The following is a 19,827-nucleotide window of genomic DNA, read 5'->3' as shown; positions in this document are numbered from 1 at the left end:
CCAAAGACCACATCAGAGGCAACTCAGAGCACCTAAGGTAAAGTAACCTCTGGAGACCCTTGGGTGGTGCACAGCTGCCAATAGCTGGCTTTTGAAAACAGTTTAGCTTTCAATGGCCTAGAGTAAGTGGTCTTTCTAAATAAAAACGTCTATATAATAGTAATGAACCATTAACTTTATTAATGCCAACCAAGCTTACTTAAAATATTCTTATAAGTGAGCATATAAATAGCTAAGTAAATGCAAAGTTATTTCAGAGCGCTGCAGGGGATATTAATGATGATAACTTCACTCCGCTGAGACCCTGAAGACTCTACTCAAAAGTTAAGGTTTCCTTATTAAAATTACACTTAAGACTTCCTGGTCTAGCAGAGGTTTATTTGCAGCAACCCACTTTTAGTGCTGAGGGCTTGTAACACTATTACTCTGGCTTTATTATTAGCGGGTAAAACACATATACTAGTGAGCTGAAGGTCGAATCCCAGTGTTTGATGGATGGATGGTTCAGGGACCACCCCTCCTTTCTGTGAGGATTTTACACACTTTACTCTGTGCTAACACGTGATACTGGGAAGCACTTTCTTTCTTCTCACTCATTACATGTCCACAAAGGAATATAAGATTAACTCTCACTTCACCAGCTGTCTAAATGTCTGTAATCTCAAATCACTGTCTCTAGTGCCTTCTGCTGATAATAATCCTCGATATACAACGTCAGCACAAGTATGAAATTAAAGCATGTTATGGCAAAATGCCTTCCAACACTGTTAAAAGTTTTGGCCTCCCACATGAAATGAATCATTACAGTATTAGTTTCCTTTTGCCTTTGCTGTCAAGTTCTCTGTAGCAAAAAAACTGCCAAGGGTTTTATAATGGCTCCTGTCACCTTGCATCCAACCGCCTCAGAAACATGTACAGTTGACTTCAGCTATCGCTTTATCTATAATTTCATCCTAAACAACCCCAAGCCCATAAAAGCCACAGAAGAAAAATTCCCACTTTATTATCATATTGAACATGTCATGTTCTTGAAATAAACCAGTATCATGAGGCTTTAATCCTCTTTCAACTTCCCCTAAATGCCATCAATCAGAAAACTGTCAGCTCAAGAGTGACAAGAAACCTGCTTCCATTCCCCAGAGACCCTGGTGAAATAAGTATTATTAGCCCATTTTTTCCTTTAGAGGGGTTCATTACAAAAGAGCGAATCATCGAGAAATGCAGCCTCCAGCACAAGATCAATATTGATATATCCCCTGTTGAGAAGTTTTAAAACGCTACCCAACATGCGGCAAAAACCTTTGCTGTTTTCCAAGGCATGTGGTTAAGAAAGGCGCTGGAAAGGTGGTTGTGCGACTTCAGCAGGCATGTGACAGAGCCTCCCTGCAGCAAAGCTGAAACACGTGTGTGACAACCTGTGTGCAAAGACTCCTCTTTTCCCTCCATCACGAAAGCCAGACTCTCAATAGAGAAGTAGACAACTCTTGCCCAGACTTTTGCCAATCAATAAGCCAAAGATCCTTCTTGTCTTCTTTGTCTAAACATAAACCAACCATCAAGCAGCCTGGGATATTTCAAAACATCTCTGTTTGTGTCAAGTTGCTCAGCAAAATAACAAATTCATACCAAGATGTGCCACAGAGATGATTTTGTCCTATTAGGTGTATCTGACTTAAAGGGCTGTGAAGCATTTTCTCCAAATTTTGACAGAAATTAATTTGATCCTGTCTACGGAGCTCTGGACTGAACAAATAGGTACTTCTCCCCCTTCCCAGACTTGTTTTGCATGGAAAGGGTAATTTTATTTTAAGAACAGAAGATGCTGGGAGAGCATATTTGAATAGATATATATTGTAATACTGCTTCATGGCCCCACTCTACTAATTTTCCCTGTCATCTTATTGAAAAGAGAATTGGTAGATTACTCTTATGAACACCTGGCATGTTTACATAATTTTCTTTATCTTGCATTTTCTCTATCAATTTATGTCTATTTACAAGGATTTCAACTTCCTCGGTCAATACAGACAAAATTCCCAGGGGGGAAATTTAGTGGGTGGAGAGGTTTAGTAGTTGAGAGTATGAAGCCTTCTATTTTGTGTTTATCATCTGGTAAAAATAATCCATAATTCAGTTAGTGGTAACAGCATGCTGTCACCACATGTGGTTCTTCTTCAATCTTATGCAAAGAAGTTTTCAGACTTACGTCTGCCTCCGCTTCATAAAAAAAGTAACCAGACCAACCCACCGATGTTAGAAGTGTCAATAGGCAGCCCCAATGTTCAAAAGCACTCAGACGGAAATAACAGCCTGTGGGCCCTGTCCACAACGTAACATGGTCACACGAGTCTCCACTTCTGTAGTCTCTCTTCCCTAGAGCATCGGGGAAGCTGGGGCTAAGCATCGTGGAGAGGCTAAAGGACATTAATGAGAGTCCGTGTTTTTTCAAATGTGACTTGGGGCTTCTTTGTAAATTATTTCCTACTAGAAAATGGACAAATGCATGCTGGATGGGCAGATGTGTGAGTACTATAGCAACTTGAAGAATTACTTCATAGAGAATGACCCATTTCTTTTATCAATTGTTTCAAATGTCATCTTGATTATTAAAACCCAATAATACTCATCTAGGAGGTCACATGAAAGACACAGGATATTGATTCACATCAAATGATCTACCAACTGCTACAGCCCCAAACATTTTGGTCACTAAGCAGTATTAGTAACTGATACTTTATGCTTCTTTGAACTGCTACTTCTTCTTCTGGCCATCACCTTTCCTACCCTCTTCCAAGCATCCAAGTTGCAACCATCTGACAGTAATTGCCATGACAACTGATGCTGGTCCCAAGAGTATGAAAGACAATACTGCCAGCAAAATTCAATAAGCAGTGTAATGAAGTAGAACAGATCATGGGAAGTTAGTTGTGGGTTCCTGGTATGGACAGTGAGCAATCTGGAGGATTCCCTGGGTGTCCCGGGGCTATCCACGTCCCAAGTTGGAGCATTCACATATGCTGCTGAGGGTGACGTAAGTGCCCTGAATAGGACAGAGAGATGCTGCAAAGGAGCAAACTATAAGCTTGGAGGAGAAAGGCAGCAGGCTGATGGCAGGGGAAGAGCAGTTTAAAATGAATTGAACAGATTTGCAGACAGTAGGGCTAGAAACCGCCATCCTGGTCAACAAAGGTCATCCTGGTCCACAAAGTCCAGCATCCTGGTCCACAAAGGATCTCACACTGATGTAGGAAAAGCTGGTGGAAGATTTTTCAGAGCACAAATCAGGATTAGGCGCCCTCTTCCCTTGTATTTTCAACTTCCTAAGCTTTCAGCTTACTGCTCTTCCCATCCCTTCCACGAAGTAATCATCTGAAGACAAAAATCTAACATGTTCTTACAAAATTGAAAAGAAAAGAAATGAGCACACTTGTTTTTATCTACTCAAGTTCTAATAACTAAGGAAAAGCCTTAATTATAAGCATAGGTTAACTGCATGGCATCATTACAGGGCTGATTTGGAGCTGGCTGACTGAATTAATTGCATCCCTTACCTTCAGGTTTCTTTGATACGGAACTTTAATTCAGACTTTACTCATTTTATGATGACTGATTCTGGAATTATTATAAGCATTCTTTTCTATTTCTTTCTATCAAATAATGGTCTTCTACTTTCAACTTTAACAAAGATTTCAGTTTAAGAGTTTCTAATGACATTTAAGTATCTAGCTAATACTAGCTAATTTAGCTAACTACAATGTTATCTAGGAGCAGACAGGGTAACACAGGAGAAATGGTCCGCTAAGAGCAGCAGTTCTGATTGACAAGGCATTGAGCAATCATTTCATAATTTCATAATTTGTTCCCTCTTTTGAGTTAAAAAATAATCCCTAAATATCATAGTATTTCCTCCTTCAACCACAAATTACTCCATTTCATTAAAACCAAGTCCAAAAACTTAGCTGAAATTTCTTAGAAAGAAAGCTCAACTTCAGAGTGGGTAATAAACCTCCAGCCAGGAAACAATTCTCTAGAAAAGCAAATGTTGCCAAGAAAGCTTCTTGCAACCCTGCTGTCAAAGCACTATGACTCAAGGCAAGCACCACTAACGCCCCAAATGAAAGCGATGCAGACTGCTGAAAAGAACAGCAGAGAGAAATAAGGAACTTGCTCGCCCAGATGCAATGTTTACATTAGCGCTGGCAGTATAGCAAGAGGCTCATGAAGTCCTGCATCAGACCTGCGGAGAAAAAGACTGGTTTGTAGGCAGCACACCAGGTATATTGCCATATCCACGAACAGTAAATCATCAGTTTTACCTGCAAGCACCACAAACTGAACTTTAAGGTGCCTCCAGATAGGAATAAACTATCCTGTTTATCCAGATCAATATATCAGTGCAGACCTGCAGCATTCCTCCTGCTGAATAAAGATACTGTGCTATTTACACAGAGATAACCTGCACCATTACTATTAAGATTCAGCCCTGCGATAATTCCAGCTGTAAAGGATCAGCTAGATGTATATTAGCAATCTAAAGGGCTGTAACATTTAAAAATTTTAGCAAGGAGCTTATCGTTGCCTAGCCAAGATGAAGGGCTGGCATCTCTACTTTTTCCTCAGTTTGGAAAAAGATACTAGTGTGTATGCAAGTGCCTGTGGGGGATGAGAAAGCTTCTCTGTGAGCAAGCAAATCTTCAGAATTGAACCTGAAATGTAGCACTGTGGGAATCATCTTGAATTGCAATAGGCTGAAAGGAGCACAGCATGGTCTGCTCCCAGTCCTGCCAGCCCAGGACAGAAGTCTCCCGGTGACAGTCACTTACCCAGGCTTTATTTCAAACACAAGCAAAAAGATGACGACAGTTCAGCCCAATGAACGAGACAAACCACTCACACTTCCTAGAAACTGGGGAAAAAACCCAGGAAATAAAAAATCCTCTCTTCTTCACAATGAACAACAGTACTGATCCCAAACACCAGTTCTGTTTTTGAGGAGGTTTTGAGACCACCACCCCAAGGGAGCAAGTGCTCACAGCTCTCTCTGCACCTCCCAGACCCAGACCTTGCCCAGCCGTGCCGGGGACTGCTCCCCTGCACCCACCCAGGGCTTCACCCCGCGGGGTCCCACCGCAGACCACCACCCCTGCTTGCCAGCGCCAACGGGTTTCTACACAACACTGAAGCAGCTAAAAGGGTCCGTGTTAGCTGAAGCAGCCGTAGGAAAGCGCTTTGGGCAGAAAAACAGGAAAGAGCCGGTGGTGCCAAGGCACCAGGTGATTTGAAATAAAGCCGGCGGGAGGGAGAGGAAGGATGCTATGCCCGCGCACAGCCCGTGGCTGTGTCGGCTCCGCAGCCTGCAGCCTCCCTTAATCTCAGCCATCGCAGCTCTCGGTGGAAGCAGAGAGGCTGCTTCTCCTAACTTCAGCCCTTAAAAAAACCCCAATGCCAAAACCACCCTGGATTTCTTGTACAAAAAAAGGCCTCAGAGCAAGTAAACAGTTAAGCCATGTGGCCTGCGCTAGGAATAAAGAAGGAAAAGCTGGGAGAATGGGCAGAAATGGGGTGGTGGGAGAAGTGGCTGCTTTGCTAGCTGGCCGAGTGATTCATGGTTACCTTAGATGTGTCGTTCATTCCCCTGAGCTTAGTTTCCCACTGCAAGTTGGAGTGACAGCCCCTTTGCTTGTAAAGCAGAAGGAGAGGGTATTGCTATGCGTTATTCCTCTGCTCTCTGCTGCTGGCCCAGCTATGCGCACAAACATTTCATTTTGGGGGTGAGAACAAAATATAAACGCTGCTGCCAGCACAGCAACTTACTTATACAGCCATGGATATGTTTGTTCTTGGGTTAAGCACCTGTCAGTAGTTCTTTCTAAAAGCCCTTGTTTTCAAGAGGACTTATATATTTAACTGGAAGCAAGATTGCTACTCTTAAAAAAATTAAAAAATGAGCATTGCAGGTGTTTCTAATTTAAGAGGGACATGAAGATCAACTAACCTTCACTTCCTCTGGGTTTTAACCATGCTTCATTTTCAATGGCTTTTTTCCTATGGATTTTACGCTTTTTTTCCAGATTTATATAAAATGGTGGAAGAATGCAGGGAAATTTGGTGCTGCAAGTGAACCCCAATGGTTTTTTGAAAGCCCTGACGGCTGCACAAGCGTGACTGTCAGAGCTGACACCTTTCTGTAGCTTTGTATAGCACTTCACAGGCAGAAAAAGAAATGAACGTAAATTCCCTGTTTCATGGGGATGTTAATCTTGAGCCTTACACCTAAATTATGCCAAAGACATATTTATAGGATTAAATCCTCCCGTCAGCTATAGCAGTATAAATCTGGTGTAATTCCATGATCTGAAGATCCATTCCTAATTAGCTAAAGTCCCCCAAACCCAAGGAAATTAATGCAACCAAACGATATAAAACTAGAGTGCATACTTCTCAACTAACTCAAGGCTCAGTTCTGCATGCTGCCTCTCACATGCTGCTCTAGGAATACCCCAAGCAAAGACAAAAAAAATTAGTCCTGGGCCAGGAACTTCTAATCCCTGCTCTCAAGGCTGCAAATCTGTGCTTACTACCCTGCTACTTTTCTCTCCAAATATTATTGTAATGGAGTTTGTTTGGGTTTTTTTAATTAAAAAAATTCAAATTTTTAATTAAAAAAACAAACAAACCCCAAACAACATCTTATCTGTCTTACTGGCTTTCTGTAGGAACCTGATATCTTTGGAGATACTGATAATCTCTTTTGGTCGTTTCATAGGCATCCCGCCTACGAAACTGCAGCCAATAAAGTTATTTTGCCCTTTCATGCTTGTTACTAGTCGAAACCTTTCTGCTTTGGTGAGAGCAGCTGTAGTACGTAGCTGTACAAAGCCAGGTAAGTAAGTGGCAGCTTTTCTTCACTGCTTTGGAAATTCGCCTGTTGTTATACTATTCTTTCAGCTGAACACAACAGTAGCAAATATAAGGGAAAAAAATTATTTTTTTTAATTAAAATAAGCATAAAAGCATCATTACCTTTCCAAACAAGTGTGCTTCCCCCCAGGGTTCAGTCCTAAACTGTAATGGCTTTTAGAGTGAACTAGCAAAGCCCCTGCATGCTATTAAGCACATGCAAGAGGGAGATGTGCTCATGTGCCATGATAAATTACTACCACTAGGACTTAATCAGGAGTGTAAGCATCCTCTCGGGCTAGGCCAAAACCCCTTGGTATACTGTGCTGTGACTATAATGGACTGATTATTAAAATCCTTCTACTGAGAGCGATTATTAGAGGAATACGATAAAGTATTTGATTAAGAGACGGTCCAAGTATAACATACTTTAATGACTCACTACCAGGCAGCAGAAAAGAACATTTTCGATACCTTGTATGTGAACTTAAAAAATTAGATTTTTCCTGATTAATTCTGTTGTATGGGATTACAAATCCTGCCTTGCCCTCCTCTCTTTTTTAAAAAAAATTATTTATTTGGCTGGTCATTTAAAGCATCTGTTTCTGTTCATTTACTCTAATTTTATTCTGTTTTATCTATTGTTTTATTGAGCAATTTCAATATTCTGGTTCTACATATGACTTTTCCCTTAGTCAGGAACTGCAGTCTGTAATAACAGCAATCAAGGCAGTTCACTCTGACAAATGTATGTCAGAAAAAGACTGCTGTGACTTTGAAATATTGAAAGTGACTGATAACATAATGTGTGAAGCAGAATAAATGCATACAAATGGAAGTTTTAGCTGAGCAGTCAAAGTATGAACTAAACACAGTGTCAGAGCACTGCACTGAAAGCTCTACGTGCAGGTGGTTACAATGGCAAATTACTAAATGCACTTTGCAAAAGCGTTTTATGAATAGAGTGGCAAGCGCAGTTTTTCCTTGGCCACATCATCCTTTTTTTTCTGCTTGCACTTAGTCATAAAGCAGAAAGAAGTCATGTTTAGGTAAAAAACCTGGGTCTGGAAAGGACTTGACTAGAAAAGTCATCAGAGCTATGATGGCTGGGATGAGGGCCCTGCTTTATTTTGGGCTAACCTAACCCGACTGGTGCTAAAGCAGCGTATAAAACACATTGTGCAAACAAGAGACCCCAGCACATCCAACTGGTTCATGTTAGCGAATGCCTCTATCTGTTTTGTCCCTGCAAAAAACCACAGAGCCAAGGTGTGCTTGTTTGGGAGCCCGTTCTGAACCAGGCCAACGCCAGGGACTAAGTCTGTGAAATATTTCACGGGAAATTTGGAGCAGACTGGCAAGAGCCTAGTTAAGCACACCTGCTGCCTGTGCCCGGGTTTCGACGTGCTGCAACCTCGTGCTCCTCGTCGTGCTTGTGCCAGGACAAGCCGCAGCAGCGCTATGTCTCTGCCTGGGCTGGGCAGAGGCTCTGTAACGCCTGCAGCAGCAGGACAGCTGGACGTGCGCTCCAGGTGCCTACGTGCCCGCTTCCCGTGACTCAGACCTTTGGGGGCTCCGGTACGCGGTGCAGCCCAGCCGGGTTACGTGGTAACTGAAGCACACAGCACAGAAGTTTTCCAAAGCCACTTACTGTTTACACCACGACAGACAAAAATCTTGACACAAGCCTCTCTGCAGCTTACTGCCTTGGTTTCCTTGCCACCACCAAGTCATCTTTGGGATTTGGACAGAGGTCCATAAGACCTCATGAATTCTCATCCCCAGAGCATTTTTTCCTCAAGGCTACTGAGGTCCATACGTTCAGAGAGTAAGCGCTTCGCTACCCCATCTTCACCTTCCAACTAATCCAACCCTCTCTAACCACCAAGCTCAGACATACTGGTGACCCTGCTGGGGACACTATCCGACTCCTCCTCCCAGTTTGCACCTGATTGCTTCGGGGAGCAGCCTACCCCACAGGCTTGCTCTGAGACACAGCAGAAAGCTTCTCTGGGTAGTTTCCTTACATTTCTCACTTTGCTAATCTCCTCCCTGCATGGAGCTGAGCAATAAGGAAGGCTCCATTTACTCACCCCCCATAATCATTCACAAGCACCCAGCTCCTCCCTCTTCTCAGTGCCTCTCCTCTCATTCCCTCTGTCCCTGCAACCAGCTTTCTTCTTCCTTGCATCCCATTTCAGCAAGGGAAGACACTTCTGCTACAAACCCTGCTACCACTCTTCCTTGGCTCTACATTCCGGAAACTTTCCACACACTCTTTTTTTCCTTTCACTACCTCCAAACTTGACTGAAGTCATTGAGCAAGGCTAGCACCTTTCTTCACCTACCGACGATTCAAGGATGGGTGACAAACAGCAGATAGGTGTTTTATGGCAGGGGAAATCTCTGCAGGCTGAGGTAGGCCCTGTGGCAGCAGTTCCACAGACAGAAGCTAAATTCTTAGCTCAGGTATGGATAAATCCCTCCAGTTGTCATACCATCAAGTTCACTATTTATGAGAACATATTTCAGCTTTGAAAACAAGCTTTATTTTCAGGCAAAAGCCTTTCATTTTTATCTGGAAAACAGGACCAGCTGAAGACTAGCTTTATGGTCCAGCTAAAGGTTAATTACCTTTTAAGCCAACAAAACGGGTTAGGAAAGATCTATTATTCTCTCGTGTTTTGCTACTCTTGCTCATTTTAACTGAAATAGGTTGATGAGTATTTTGAGCAACTTGGGTAAAGAGTCAGGAACCTCTGGCAGGTAGTGCTGATATGGGGTAGGCGAGCTAAACCCTTACTTGTGGTTATTATGATTCTGTTGTCAAGACAGCTGCATGACTGAATCCTTCCTATTTCCAGGGAAAGCTTTGCACTCATTTTCCACCCCACTTTAAAGGCAACGCTGCTGCCCAACCGAGTCAGGGTGAGTAGTTAAACCTGTTCCTCCGAAGACTGATGCACACAAACATAAAAGAAGGTAGCCAGAAAAATGTACTACAGGAAAGCGTGCATTAACTGTAAACCTAATCTCTTCTTTAGGAATTCATAAAAAGGCAAGTTCTTGGAGGGAAGCCACTCGCTGAGACTTCTTTTAGCTTTACTTTTAGCAAGCAGTTTCAAATTCTGCAGCCATGCACTTACTTACTCTATAAAACTTTAAAACACATGAACAACTCAGCTTACAATAAATGTTCCTTCCATATAGTTCGATGAGCAACACTGCTTCCACTGACTGTACTGCACACACGTCGCTGGGTAATATCTGGTCATTTTACACGCCAACTCTGAGGTGCCTAAGGCTATAGAGGTGGATAGAAAGTAGTAAGAAATAGCTTGCAAAGTGATATCTACTGGCAATTTAACACGTTACAATTAGACTGTTTTCTCTGGGGTGGTGCATGGATAATGATGGGGAATTAATATGCGTAAACAGCTTACCTAGCTTGCCTTTCTGAAACCTTGAATGCAGTGCCCTTTCTGAAAGTGAGCATTGATTAGGAAAAAGAGAAGGCATGAATCTGTCCTTTTCATGGCACCTCTTTTCCAATGTGCGGCAACTCCTCCACCACAGCATCATTTGGATGCAGCGGTGCCTTCCCATGATGACGCTGGCAGGCAGGTCTCTGATTTTCATAGCTCTATGCTGTATGAATGCAAGAAGATCTAATGCCTTTCCCTTATGATTTTCTTTCTTATGCTTCATCTCAGTGCTGCTACTTCAGGATCCTTTAACTTACCCCATCAATTAATATTATGGTGTATTTAAAAAGCCCACTAATCTGCTCGCTGTCTATATGTTTTCATTAATTAATTTTCCATCATGTGCATGTTATAAACTTCAGATCTGCTGCAAAATCTTTTAACCCACCTCATCAGTTAATATTACAGCAGATTAAAAAGTTGCTAAAGTCTGTGTTTCTGTCGGCGTCTCCATCTTTTTCAACTTCTAATCATGAATTTATTGTGAGACCTGCAAGCACCAGACGCACACCATCAGGAACCAATAAAACCATTTTTCCTGCTCTCGCAACGCGATATGTGGGAGCCACAGCTTCTCTCTGGTCCTACAGCCAGCAGCCCCCGCTAGCAAGTGAGATGCGAACGGCTAATAAAGCCAGGAAACGTTTCTGATGACGGTGCAGGAATCTTCAAAACCTGCAGCTCTGCATTAGGCAGTTAGCGGAGTAGGATGCAAAGGGACAACATCAGATCATCTGGTCCTTAGGGAAAGCTATTATACAGGATTACAGAAGACTGTAAGCTTGGATCAGATGGTCGTGGGCTTGGTAGAAAAAAGAAGAGAGAATAGTGGCGAGACAAAAGCTTTCTGCTAGGGCTTCATATGAAGTGATGGATGCCATTTTTTAAAATCAGAATGAAGCTACATCTTTTCTTATAATCTGTTTGAGGTTACAGGTCTCCAGCCTGGATGTGGTGGCCCGGGAGCGAACTGTGCAGAACACGACTACTCTGCAGCTCCGCCGGGGCAGGCAGCTGTCTGTCTGAGCAGCACTTCCACAAGGTGAGTTTCCCAGCATGAAGGCCAATTGCAGTTTATCTTGGATGACTTGGGTCAGGAAAAAGGAAGGTGGACGTGTTTTGAGACCTAGGGCCTGGTGCAATTCCCAGTTTCACCCCTACAAGTCTAACGTAGACAGCAAAAAATAAGGACAGCCGGTGTTATTTTGGATGGCCAAGAAATATTACATTGGTGTGTTACTACAGCGTTTTTTACTTAGTATCCTGGTTATCTGAGAAACTATCTTGTTATTATGTGCTACTCTGAAGTTAAGGCTCTTATTAACGGTGACTATATCTGAATCAATTAAGACTGGATTCTCATGTCAGATTGCACAGAAATCTGGAATTAATTTTGATTTTTTGTCCTCTCAGTAATGTAATTTCAGTTATATGAACTTGTGACATGATCTAAGGGCAGGCTCTAAGAATTAAAGTCTTCTATCTAAATTCAGGAGTTTGCTTCAAGTCCAATAATTCTCCTAATTTGCAGAGTTTTCTAATTTTCTGGAATAATAAGAAAAAAGTTCTTTCGGTGAGGATTTTACTAGTTTCTCTGCTATATTTTTCAGAATGTTATATATACATCTCAGAATAGTACTTCAATTCTAAGCAAATAAATGAGGCAAAGCAAAGCTGAGCACTTACTAAGGTATCCACCATTCTGCAGATGATCACTGTATTTAATCATGAAAAATCCAATTAGATCATTATAGTCTGTCCTCTGGAGGGTTAGGATGTAATCCAAAACTCTTATTTTCCCCATAGCTGGTAAAAGATAAATCAGAGAGTAAGGGACACTCTCTTGAGTTTTCATATTAAAAAAAAAAAAAAAAAAAAAAAAAAAAAGAGGAGGGCAGGATCTCCTCAAAGGGGTACATAGATAGTCTGAAGGACTCTGAAAAAGAAATCAACGTAGTTAGGAAGGAAGTAATTTTCCTTGCACTGCAGTCTTTGGACATCAGTGACCTCCAAGACACAGAATGAAAATCTAAGGAGAGAGAATTAATAGCGAGGAGACAGGAAGAACACATATTTATGACTCAGGGCAGGAACTTTCTAAAACTCAAGGTTTTGCTGATGAGATTAAAAAAGGACAAGAGAAAATCCATACTATTTATTTAAAGTATATCACTAATGATTTGCTAAGGGGGAGTCTGAAACACTACACGATGGCTCTCTTCTTTGCCTCCAAAGTTTTGGACATCTGAAAGTGCAACACTTGCTGCTAGTGAGGTGTCTTTAGGCTTGCCATGGGGAAATCATTGTAAGTCTCTGTTTCTTTTTCCCTCCAGGACAGAAAGAAGTGACTGGCTTCTCTAGCAGCAATACAAATTCTTTGTGACCTTTTGTGATTTATGCCAAATTCAGTCCGAGGTTTCTGCAGAAGCTATATGGTAGTTGTACCTTCCATACATTATGCCATCACATACCCCACCTCTCACAGATGCCCACCAGGAGGTATGCAACTGCTGCTTCTTCTTCTGGAACACAGAAAACTTTAAGCGTCCGTAAGCTTGTGCTTGCCGGGGTGAGTGCCATTTGGCGAAACACAGCTGACGAACAACAAGCAAGAGTCCCACACTGCGGGCTCCGAGGGCAATCTTGCCTTCTTTCTTTTCTATTGTCACTGTTTCCTTTTATTTAAAAGTGAATTCTTTGGGGCAGAACGTACATGGATGCTCTTGAGATATGAGGAATGCAAAACAACTACGGCTTGATTTTTCAGCGATACTGGGTGTTGACAGCTTCTAGTTACTTAAGTGAAAAGCTGGCTGCTGGCATCTGATGAGTTTCCTCTCCCTCTGCCTCTAACGTGCTGCGTGGCCAGGACTGTAGCGCAGAAGAAGAGAGTCAGCCAACAGAGGAAGAGGGGACGTGAGTGGGATCCGAGAGCTGGGCTGCCTCCCCCTCCATGACCCCCACCGAAAGCCAGCCACCAGTGCAGGGCTTGAGCTATTGCTGCTGCACTGTAGGAAGCACAGACATCCTCTGAAATACTCTTGAGAAGAATTTGCAATTATACTTATACCTCCCAGGGGTGCAATGGAAGTTTTAAAGTCTAGGGCTGAAAAGACTTCTTAACAGGTGTCAAATTTAGTGCCAACACACAGTTCCTCATGAACCAAATGACACATCCTCTTCAAACTCTCCTAGGAAATTTGGCAGTTCTTATTATTAAAGCCCCTGTCATTACCTTGAAAGAAAAAAATATATAGAGAGAAAACTGACACGCTGCCTGGAGGCTGCTGGTGCTCAGAAGGTTAAGTCTTAGTGGCAGAGGAAAGGGGACAGCAATGTACCTGAGCACACATCAGCTGGCTGCCTGACGGCATGGCCAGATGTGTTTGTTAAGATCTGCAACACGTGAACGAAGTCGTCAGGGTGCTACGACAGGTCCATCATTCAAATGTTACCCAGGTTTTTTTTCTGTATTATTTGTGCTATAGCCACAGACCTATTTTCAGGATGGACTTGAAGCTTCTGTTTTCAGAGAGAGTGTTAGGCAGAGAGTGGTCACAGGTGCCGTGTGGGACCCCAGGTGGCCACTTTGCCATCCCAAAACAGCAAAAAGCCAATCTCATTCTGCAGTCAGACAACTCACTGCTGCCCACTCTTTGTTTTGCAGAGATTTTCTGCATGTGAAAAAGAAAGGTCTCAAAGACCTGTTTCTTTACAGTGCTTTCAGTCGGTTACCCTTCTCCTTCACTAAACCATACCTGCACAAAATGCTTTTTTGAAGGCATCTTGATATTGCACTATGAACTACCGGTATAACTTTTCTTATCAAAACCATTTTGTTCATATGCAAAATGTTAGATTTCCTTGAGTCTGGAAAGAACAATCCTGATCAGGGTTTCATCTTCTGTGGTGTGGCTGGAATTAATTTTTTAAAACCCCACCAAATGTGCATGGAGTTTCTAAGTGATGTGCATTTTGCCATGCTCTCCACTAATATTTCACTATACTCAAACTTGCATTTGTAAGAATAATTCTGATTTTAAATTGCATCTGTTCAAATGTGTGGGAGCAGTCACTCTTCTCTCTAACAGATATAGGCATCACCTTACACCTGTAAAATTATAAACACAATATGAATCAGTGCAAGCAAGTGTACCTCAATGGCAGCACATTCCCATATAATACTTGTTTAATTGCATCAATTTAAAATCAAGTATATACTGAACATTTTGTGCTAATTTAGCTGTAGCCTAATATAAGCATTTCGCTTTCTGGTTCCTTGGTAACTGGAGGCTCATTCCGTACTGGTAGGACTGCATCCCATGCAAATACACGGGCACTAGCTGGTAGCAGCAGTTTGAGGCTGGGAGCAGGGCAGCTGTCGGCACCGGCTCCACACCATGCTCCGGGCACTGCAGCTTGTGTGCTTCTTCAGTGCGGTGGGTACCAGATAACCAGGTGGTCATCAGCTGCGGTCCCACATCCCAAACGCAGGTACGTGACCACTAGGAACATCACCGCGGCTTTGGTTCTCACAATGTTCTCAGTTGTTTCGGGCTTCTTTTTAGCACCTCACAAACTGCCTGCGGTCTAAAGGGACACGCCATCATGGTCAGCTACGGGAGGAAATGACATCAGGGAATTTAATTTTTGCAAGGCCCTGGATGTCTTTTGATGGCACCTCAGCATTTCAAACTGATCCCAGGTTTAACGTCTTTCTTAAGTAGCCTAACTGATGGGTAAACTCCCGTAGAGACTGGAGTACTTCACAGAGCAGGTGAATATCGTTGCAGTCTCCAAAGGCCACAATATTTTGCATGTGTTAATCCCCTGGAGAACAACATAGCCGACGTCCCAAACACAGAGTGTTTTTGGAAATCCCAAATGCCTAAGCTTTACCACAGTGTTATCTTGACAGCAACTCATGCCCCATAGCATTGGAGAGAAGGGGTGGGTGTTTACACCTCTCTATCTGTTTTCCTGTCTCTCTGGAAATCGCCTGAATGTTCAGAAAAGGTAATGAAAAGCCTTGAACTCGTGCCCATGCTTCCTGCACTGAGACCAAAATCTCCTGTAAGCTTGCCAGACCTTTTACAGCTGCACCCTAGGGAATTAACACTGTGCAGCTTATGGGTTTATATGAAATTTCGTAAAAGAGAAGCCCTGTATTTTCACATAAATATATTTATTTGGGGAAAGATCAAGAAATGCCAATATATTTCAAACCAGTTCCCTACTGCATTAAAGAATGTGAAATATTCATGTGAACATTTGCTAATCCTATACAGTGAAATCTATTTCCCTCTCTATTTAGCATGCAGACTGCAGCAGCTGAAGGTTGTTCAGCCTTTTCATTAGGGAGAAAAGTAAGGATGATTTGTGAAAACTACATGGAAGTAATCACAAGGAACAGTACTGAAGGGTTTTTAGAACAAAACCTTGTAAGCTACCTTGTAAGCATGCTTTCTCTTTCATGTGTTTGTTTCTTGTATGGTGTTTCACAGCTTCAAACTGTAAATTTATATTTATGGACATAATTAGAAGTGCAATATAATATGCTTTCATAATACAGAAATAAAAATTTAAGGGGCAGCACACACATTTTCAGAACATATATCTCAGGCTCTCTAAATTCTTCAGTAGGTAGCATCACTCCAAGCAAATTCCAATTTCTCTGTTCAACCATTACTCCTGATAACGTAATGAGTTGCTTTCTCATCAGTGCTAAGTTTTGTGTATCCATCCAGACCCTCTGTGGCCCAATATCTCACAAATAATCCCTTTCTTCATCCACCTGAACTCTGATAACTATAGCAGAAAATGGAAAATGAGGAAATCTGAGTGCCTATGATCCCTGATTCAACCAGGGAAAAACATCTGACCTTGGGAATTCATTTAAGTCTCCTTATGCTATGGATTCCCTAAGCGTTAAATGGAACTGGCATTTACTTTCCACTGAGAGATGCTAATATTTAAATATTGCTTCGAAGATCCTCAGATAAAAAGAACTATATATGTGCAAATTTTTATGCTTCTTTCTGCTTTCCTACAGATTCAAGATACAATAATACACTGAAGTGCTGAAATTTTGTAACAAAATAAAATTGCACTTGGAAATGTCAGGTCTGCACAGACCAGTGATCCAGAAGTCACTAAAGGCAGTGTATCAGAAGATGATGTAACCTAGCCTCTCCAGGTACTGAATACTGTGACAAAGAAGATAATCGCTTACCAGAACCAGCCGTGACCATTTCCCCCGTGTACCCAGAACTGTAACAAGTATATAAATGATGTCAGAAGCAGTCTCTAAGGGGTGGTTTGGATACATCCACCTTGACTTGGAGAGGAGTGGCGGCAGGGAAGAATGCTCATCTGTGCGGGCATGAGCCATGCCATGCCACTTGGCAGGTTCACTGTATTTAGTAACAAAGGCACAGCCTATGAAACTTCCCTGTGTCTTCAAATTTTTATACTCAAGCTTACATGGGTAATGCTCTGAAGAGGATCACTTAACACCTTGACTAGCACCTGAGATCTCTAAGAGCTGGAAGCATTTCTTAGAAAGATTACAGGAAGAAATTTTACTCCTTTGTTTTGCATGAAGACCCTGAACATCGCAGAGCCAGCCTGGTCATGACTGGAATATTAAAGTATTCAGTAAATAATTGCCTATAATGCTAATTGTAATATATAAAGCACATATATATTTCATTGAAATTAAAGTTTTCGTTGATCCTCTGAACTTTTGTATTACGTTACTGCTATGTCAGCACAAGATTCAGCCAAATCACCCCCAACATGGAACAGTGTCAAAGAATTCAAGTCTTCTCTGTTCATGCAGTATGTGTGAGCAGACTGCCATTCCTCTGAATCTGCATATTGTTACTTACTACTTTTTCCCCTGCCTCATCCTATGGGCTGAAGTCAAAGGCACTAGCCTGAATGAAGCATATTCATATGCCATAATGGTTCACATTCATTATGGCAACCACACAAAAGAAATTCCATCACAGCAACTGTAAAGTTTTGTTACGTGTATCTAACACAAACAATTAGAAACCTGGGTGAGAGAATAGGTTCAGAATGAAAAAGGATCATGAGATTAGCCCACATCTTCTAAAAGCCGGACCGCAGATATTACACTTTTAAAATGTTTGGTTGTTTTTCACATTTCACACACATCCTGATTTAGGAATCAATACTAGACTGAAGCACAAATACTGCAAAGGCACAATACATACAATTAATCTAGTATTTCCGATCCTAGTAGAAACACAGTACCAGAAGCATCTCTAGAGATCTCACTTTTGTAGCCCAAGTGATTGATTAGTACAGGGATAAGCATCTAAGCTCTTGAGTACTAATAGGGGTCTTTTCACTGAAACATCAAATGTTCATGTTCATCCCCTTCAGTTTTCCCATCAGTGTCCAAGTTTACTTTTTTCTCTTTAAGAAAAGGCTTCTGTAACAGGAAGAGTTGGGTTATGCTGTCCCTCTATAACAAATGAATCAACTATTTCCTCATTTTCCTGCTAATGAAGTTCAGCCTATCTCAGTAATGTTTTCCAAAAGAAATGAGAACAATTCAAATAAGAGCAACACAAAGTATTTTTAATGCAGTTTCTAGAAAAGTGAGTAATCCTGTGTCTCTGAGGAAATGAATGCCTATGTAAGAAATGAAGTGGCTTGCAAGCACAAGATGTTTTCCCTTCACAGAAAATTAAATTAAAAGAAGGGTCCAGAGCTGAGAAAGACCTTCCCTTAGGACCTGCTCCTCCTCCTCCAAACCCTTACCTTTGTGAGAAAACATCTCGGTAGGGGCTGCCGTGCTGCAGTGCAATCCCATATCCTCTGTCCGCAACAGTGTTCCCAACCGTGTAAAAAGAGCAGTCTGCGTCATTGATGGCCACGTACTCCAGTACCGCTGCATCCCATACAAAGGCATAGTTCCCATATTTCACCTGCAGTAGACAGAGGAAGAGCTCAGACTAAGGACTGTCAAGTCCAAAAGGAGGTCAGTGCACCTAAAAACGTGACAGTTTCAGCACAGTCTGTTCGTTAAAGAAAGTGAAGCTTGGGTGTCCAACAACTGTCAGCACAAAAAGTGCACCGTGACTGCTGCCACGTGGTGCTTTGGCCGAGCACCTCAGCAGAAATGGAAGAAATGTGATCTGAGAACAACATGCTGTCAGTGAAACAGCGCCGTGCAGGAAACCTGTACTGTCCCTCTTCAGGACACAAAGGAAACATCAGGCTCCCACCATCAATGCTAACTTCCACCCCAAAATCCCCCTTAAGTTTTTTCTTTGAGGCATAAAACCCACCATTATTTAGAGGGAAGGTAGGCATTCACATTGGGAGAAGCGTGGGAGGGTAGGCATGGCTATCCAGATGGAAGACCACCATTCAAGATGGTTGACATTTCAGTCATTTCAGGTTGCTGTAGATGTCATGAACACCCATTTGTCTTTTGGGCTCCGTGCATGATTGTGGGCAAGATCGCACCAAGCAGATTTTTTGGGATTATTTTTCTCAGCATGAAGGGTTTTCACATATCTTCAAAGACTTTCGTACAGCAAGATCATGTAAGCCATTTTAACTGTTTGACTAAGACAAATCCAAACCAACTCATTATATTGAAAAGCTTTTAAAGTAACATTTTACTATCCATTCACATTTGAAACAAATCCAGATTTCTCTTTTCATTTAAATATATGGTATATATACAAAATTTAAACATTTATTCAGCATTTATTCAGAAGCAAGCTTATCAAAATAAGCAATGTCAGTACATCATTTAGATTAGGCTTTGACAATGTAGATTATGTTTTTAAAGACTGTTTACACATAAAAGTTACTGAAGCAAGCCACACCGGCTGCTTGCTCATGAGATGTAGTGCAGAAGGAACGATTGCATTTGGGACACATTCCTTTTCATGCATAATGAATCTGAATTACACACTGCAGGCCTGGAAAGGGAATATTTCCTATTTCCATTCATAGGCATGGTATGGGGAGGATTTGTGCAGATTTTGGAGCAGAAAGGGAGCCATGTTATCTGTGGACTCCGCATGATTGGCAGGAAAAAGAAAATTCTTTTCAAAATACATACACACACAAATGCAGGACTGGGTCAGTTTTAATCTTCAGGCTCTGAAAATGGCCAAGAATGGGGTTTTTTTTGCCTCCCAGTGGAGGTTTAGGTCTATCTAAATGGCTAGGGAATAAGGCATAGAAGTGAACCCACTGTTAACAAACAATACAACTTGTATGCTTGTCTTACAGGCACTGCAACTCGCAGAGCTCTTCCTAGCTTGGGTTATTCTGATCTTCCTGCAGGCACCACTCGGCTAAGAAATAGATAACATGACTGAGAAAAAAGCCCTTCCTAGGAGCGTTTAAAAGGATAATGACTCAGACTGAAAAAGTATCATGATGTGCA

The 19,827-nt window shown here is 41.9% G+C and overlaps 1 protein-coding gene across 5 annotated transcripts in view; it reads right to left on the bottom strand.

Annotated features, from left to right (window-relative positions):
* The window catches only part of GRID2 (glutamate ionotropic receptor delta type subunit 2), a 740,237-nt gene that overhangs the window by 52,829 nt on the left and 667,581 nt on the right, over positions 1–19,827 (bottom strand). For all 5 annotated transcript variants that reach the window (XR_003924278.2, XR_003924280.2, XM_030020238.2 and 2 more), the window contains one exon: positions 18,180–18,346. Coding sequence is in view for 3 of the 5 variants with exons in the window: in XM_030020238.2 (XP_029876098.1) it covers positions 18,180–18,346 (167 nt within the window). In the remaining 2 variants the exon portion in view is untranslated. The remainder of the gene's footprint in view (positions 1–18,179; positions 18,347–19,827) is intronic.

Source organism: Aquila chrysaetos, chromosome 1 (genome assembly GCF_900496995.4).
Source record: "Aquila chrysaetos chrysaetos chromosome 1, bAquChr1.4, whole genome shotgun sequence".
Lineage (NCBI taxonomy): Eukaryota > Metazoa > Chordata > Aves > Accipitriformes > Accipitridae > Aquila > Aquila chrysaetos.
This window is presented reverse-complemented; position numbering and strand designations above follow the sequence as displayed.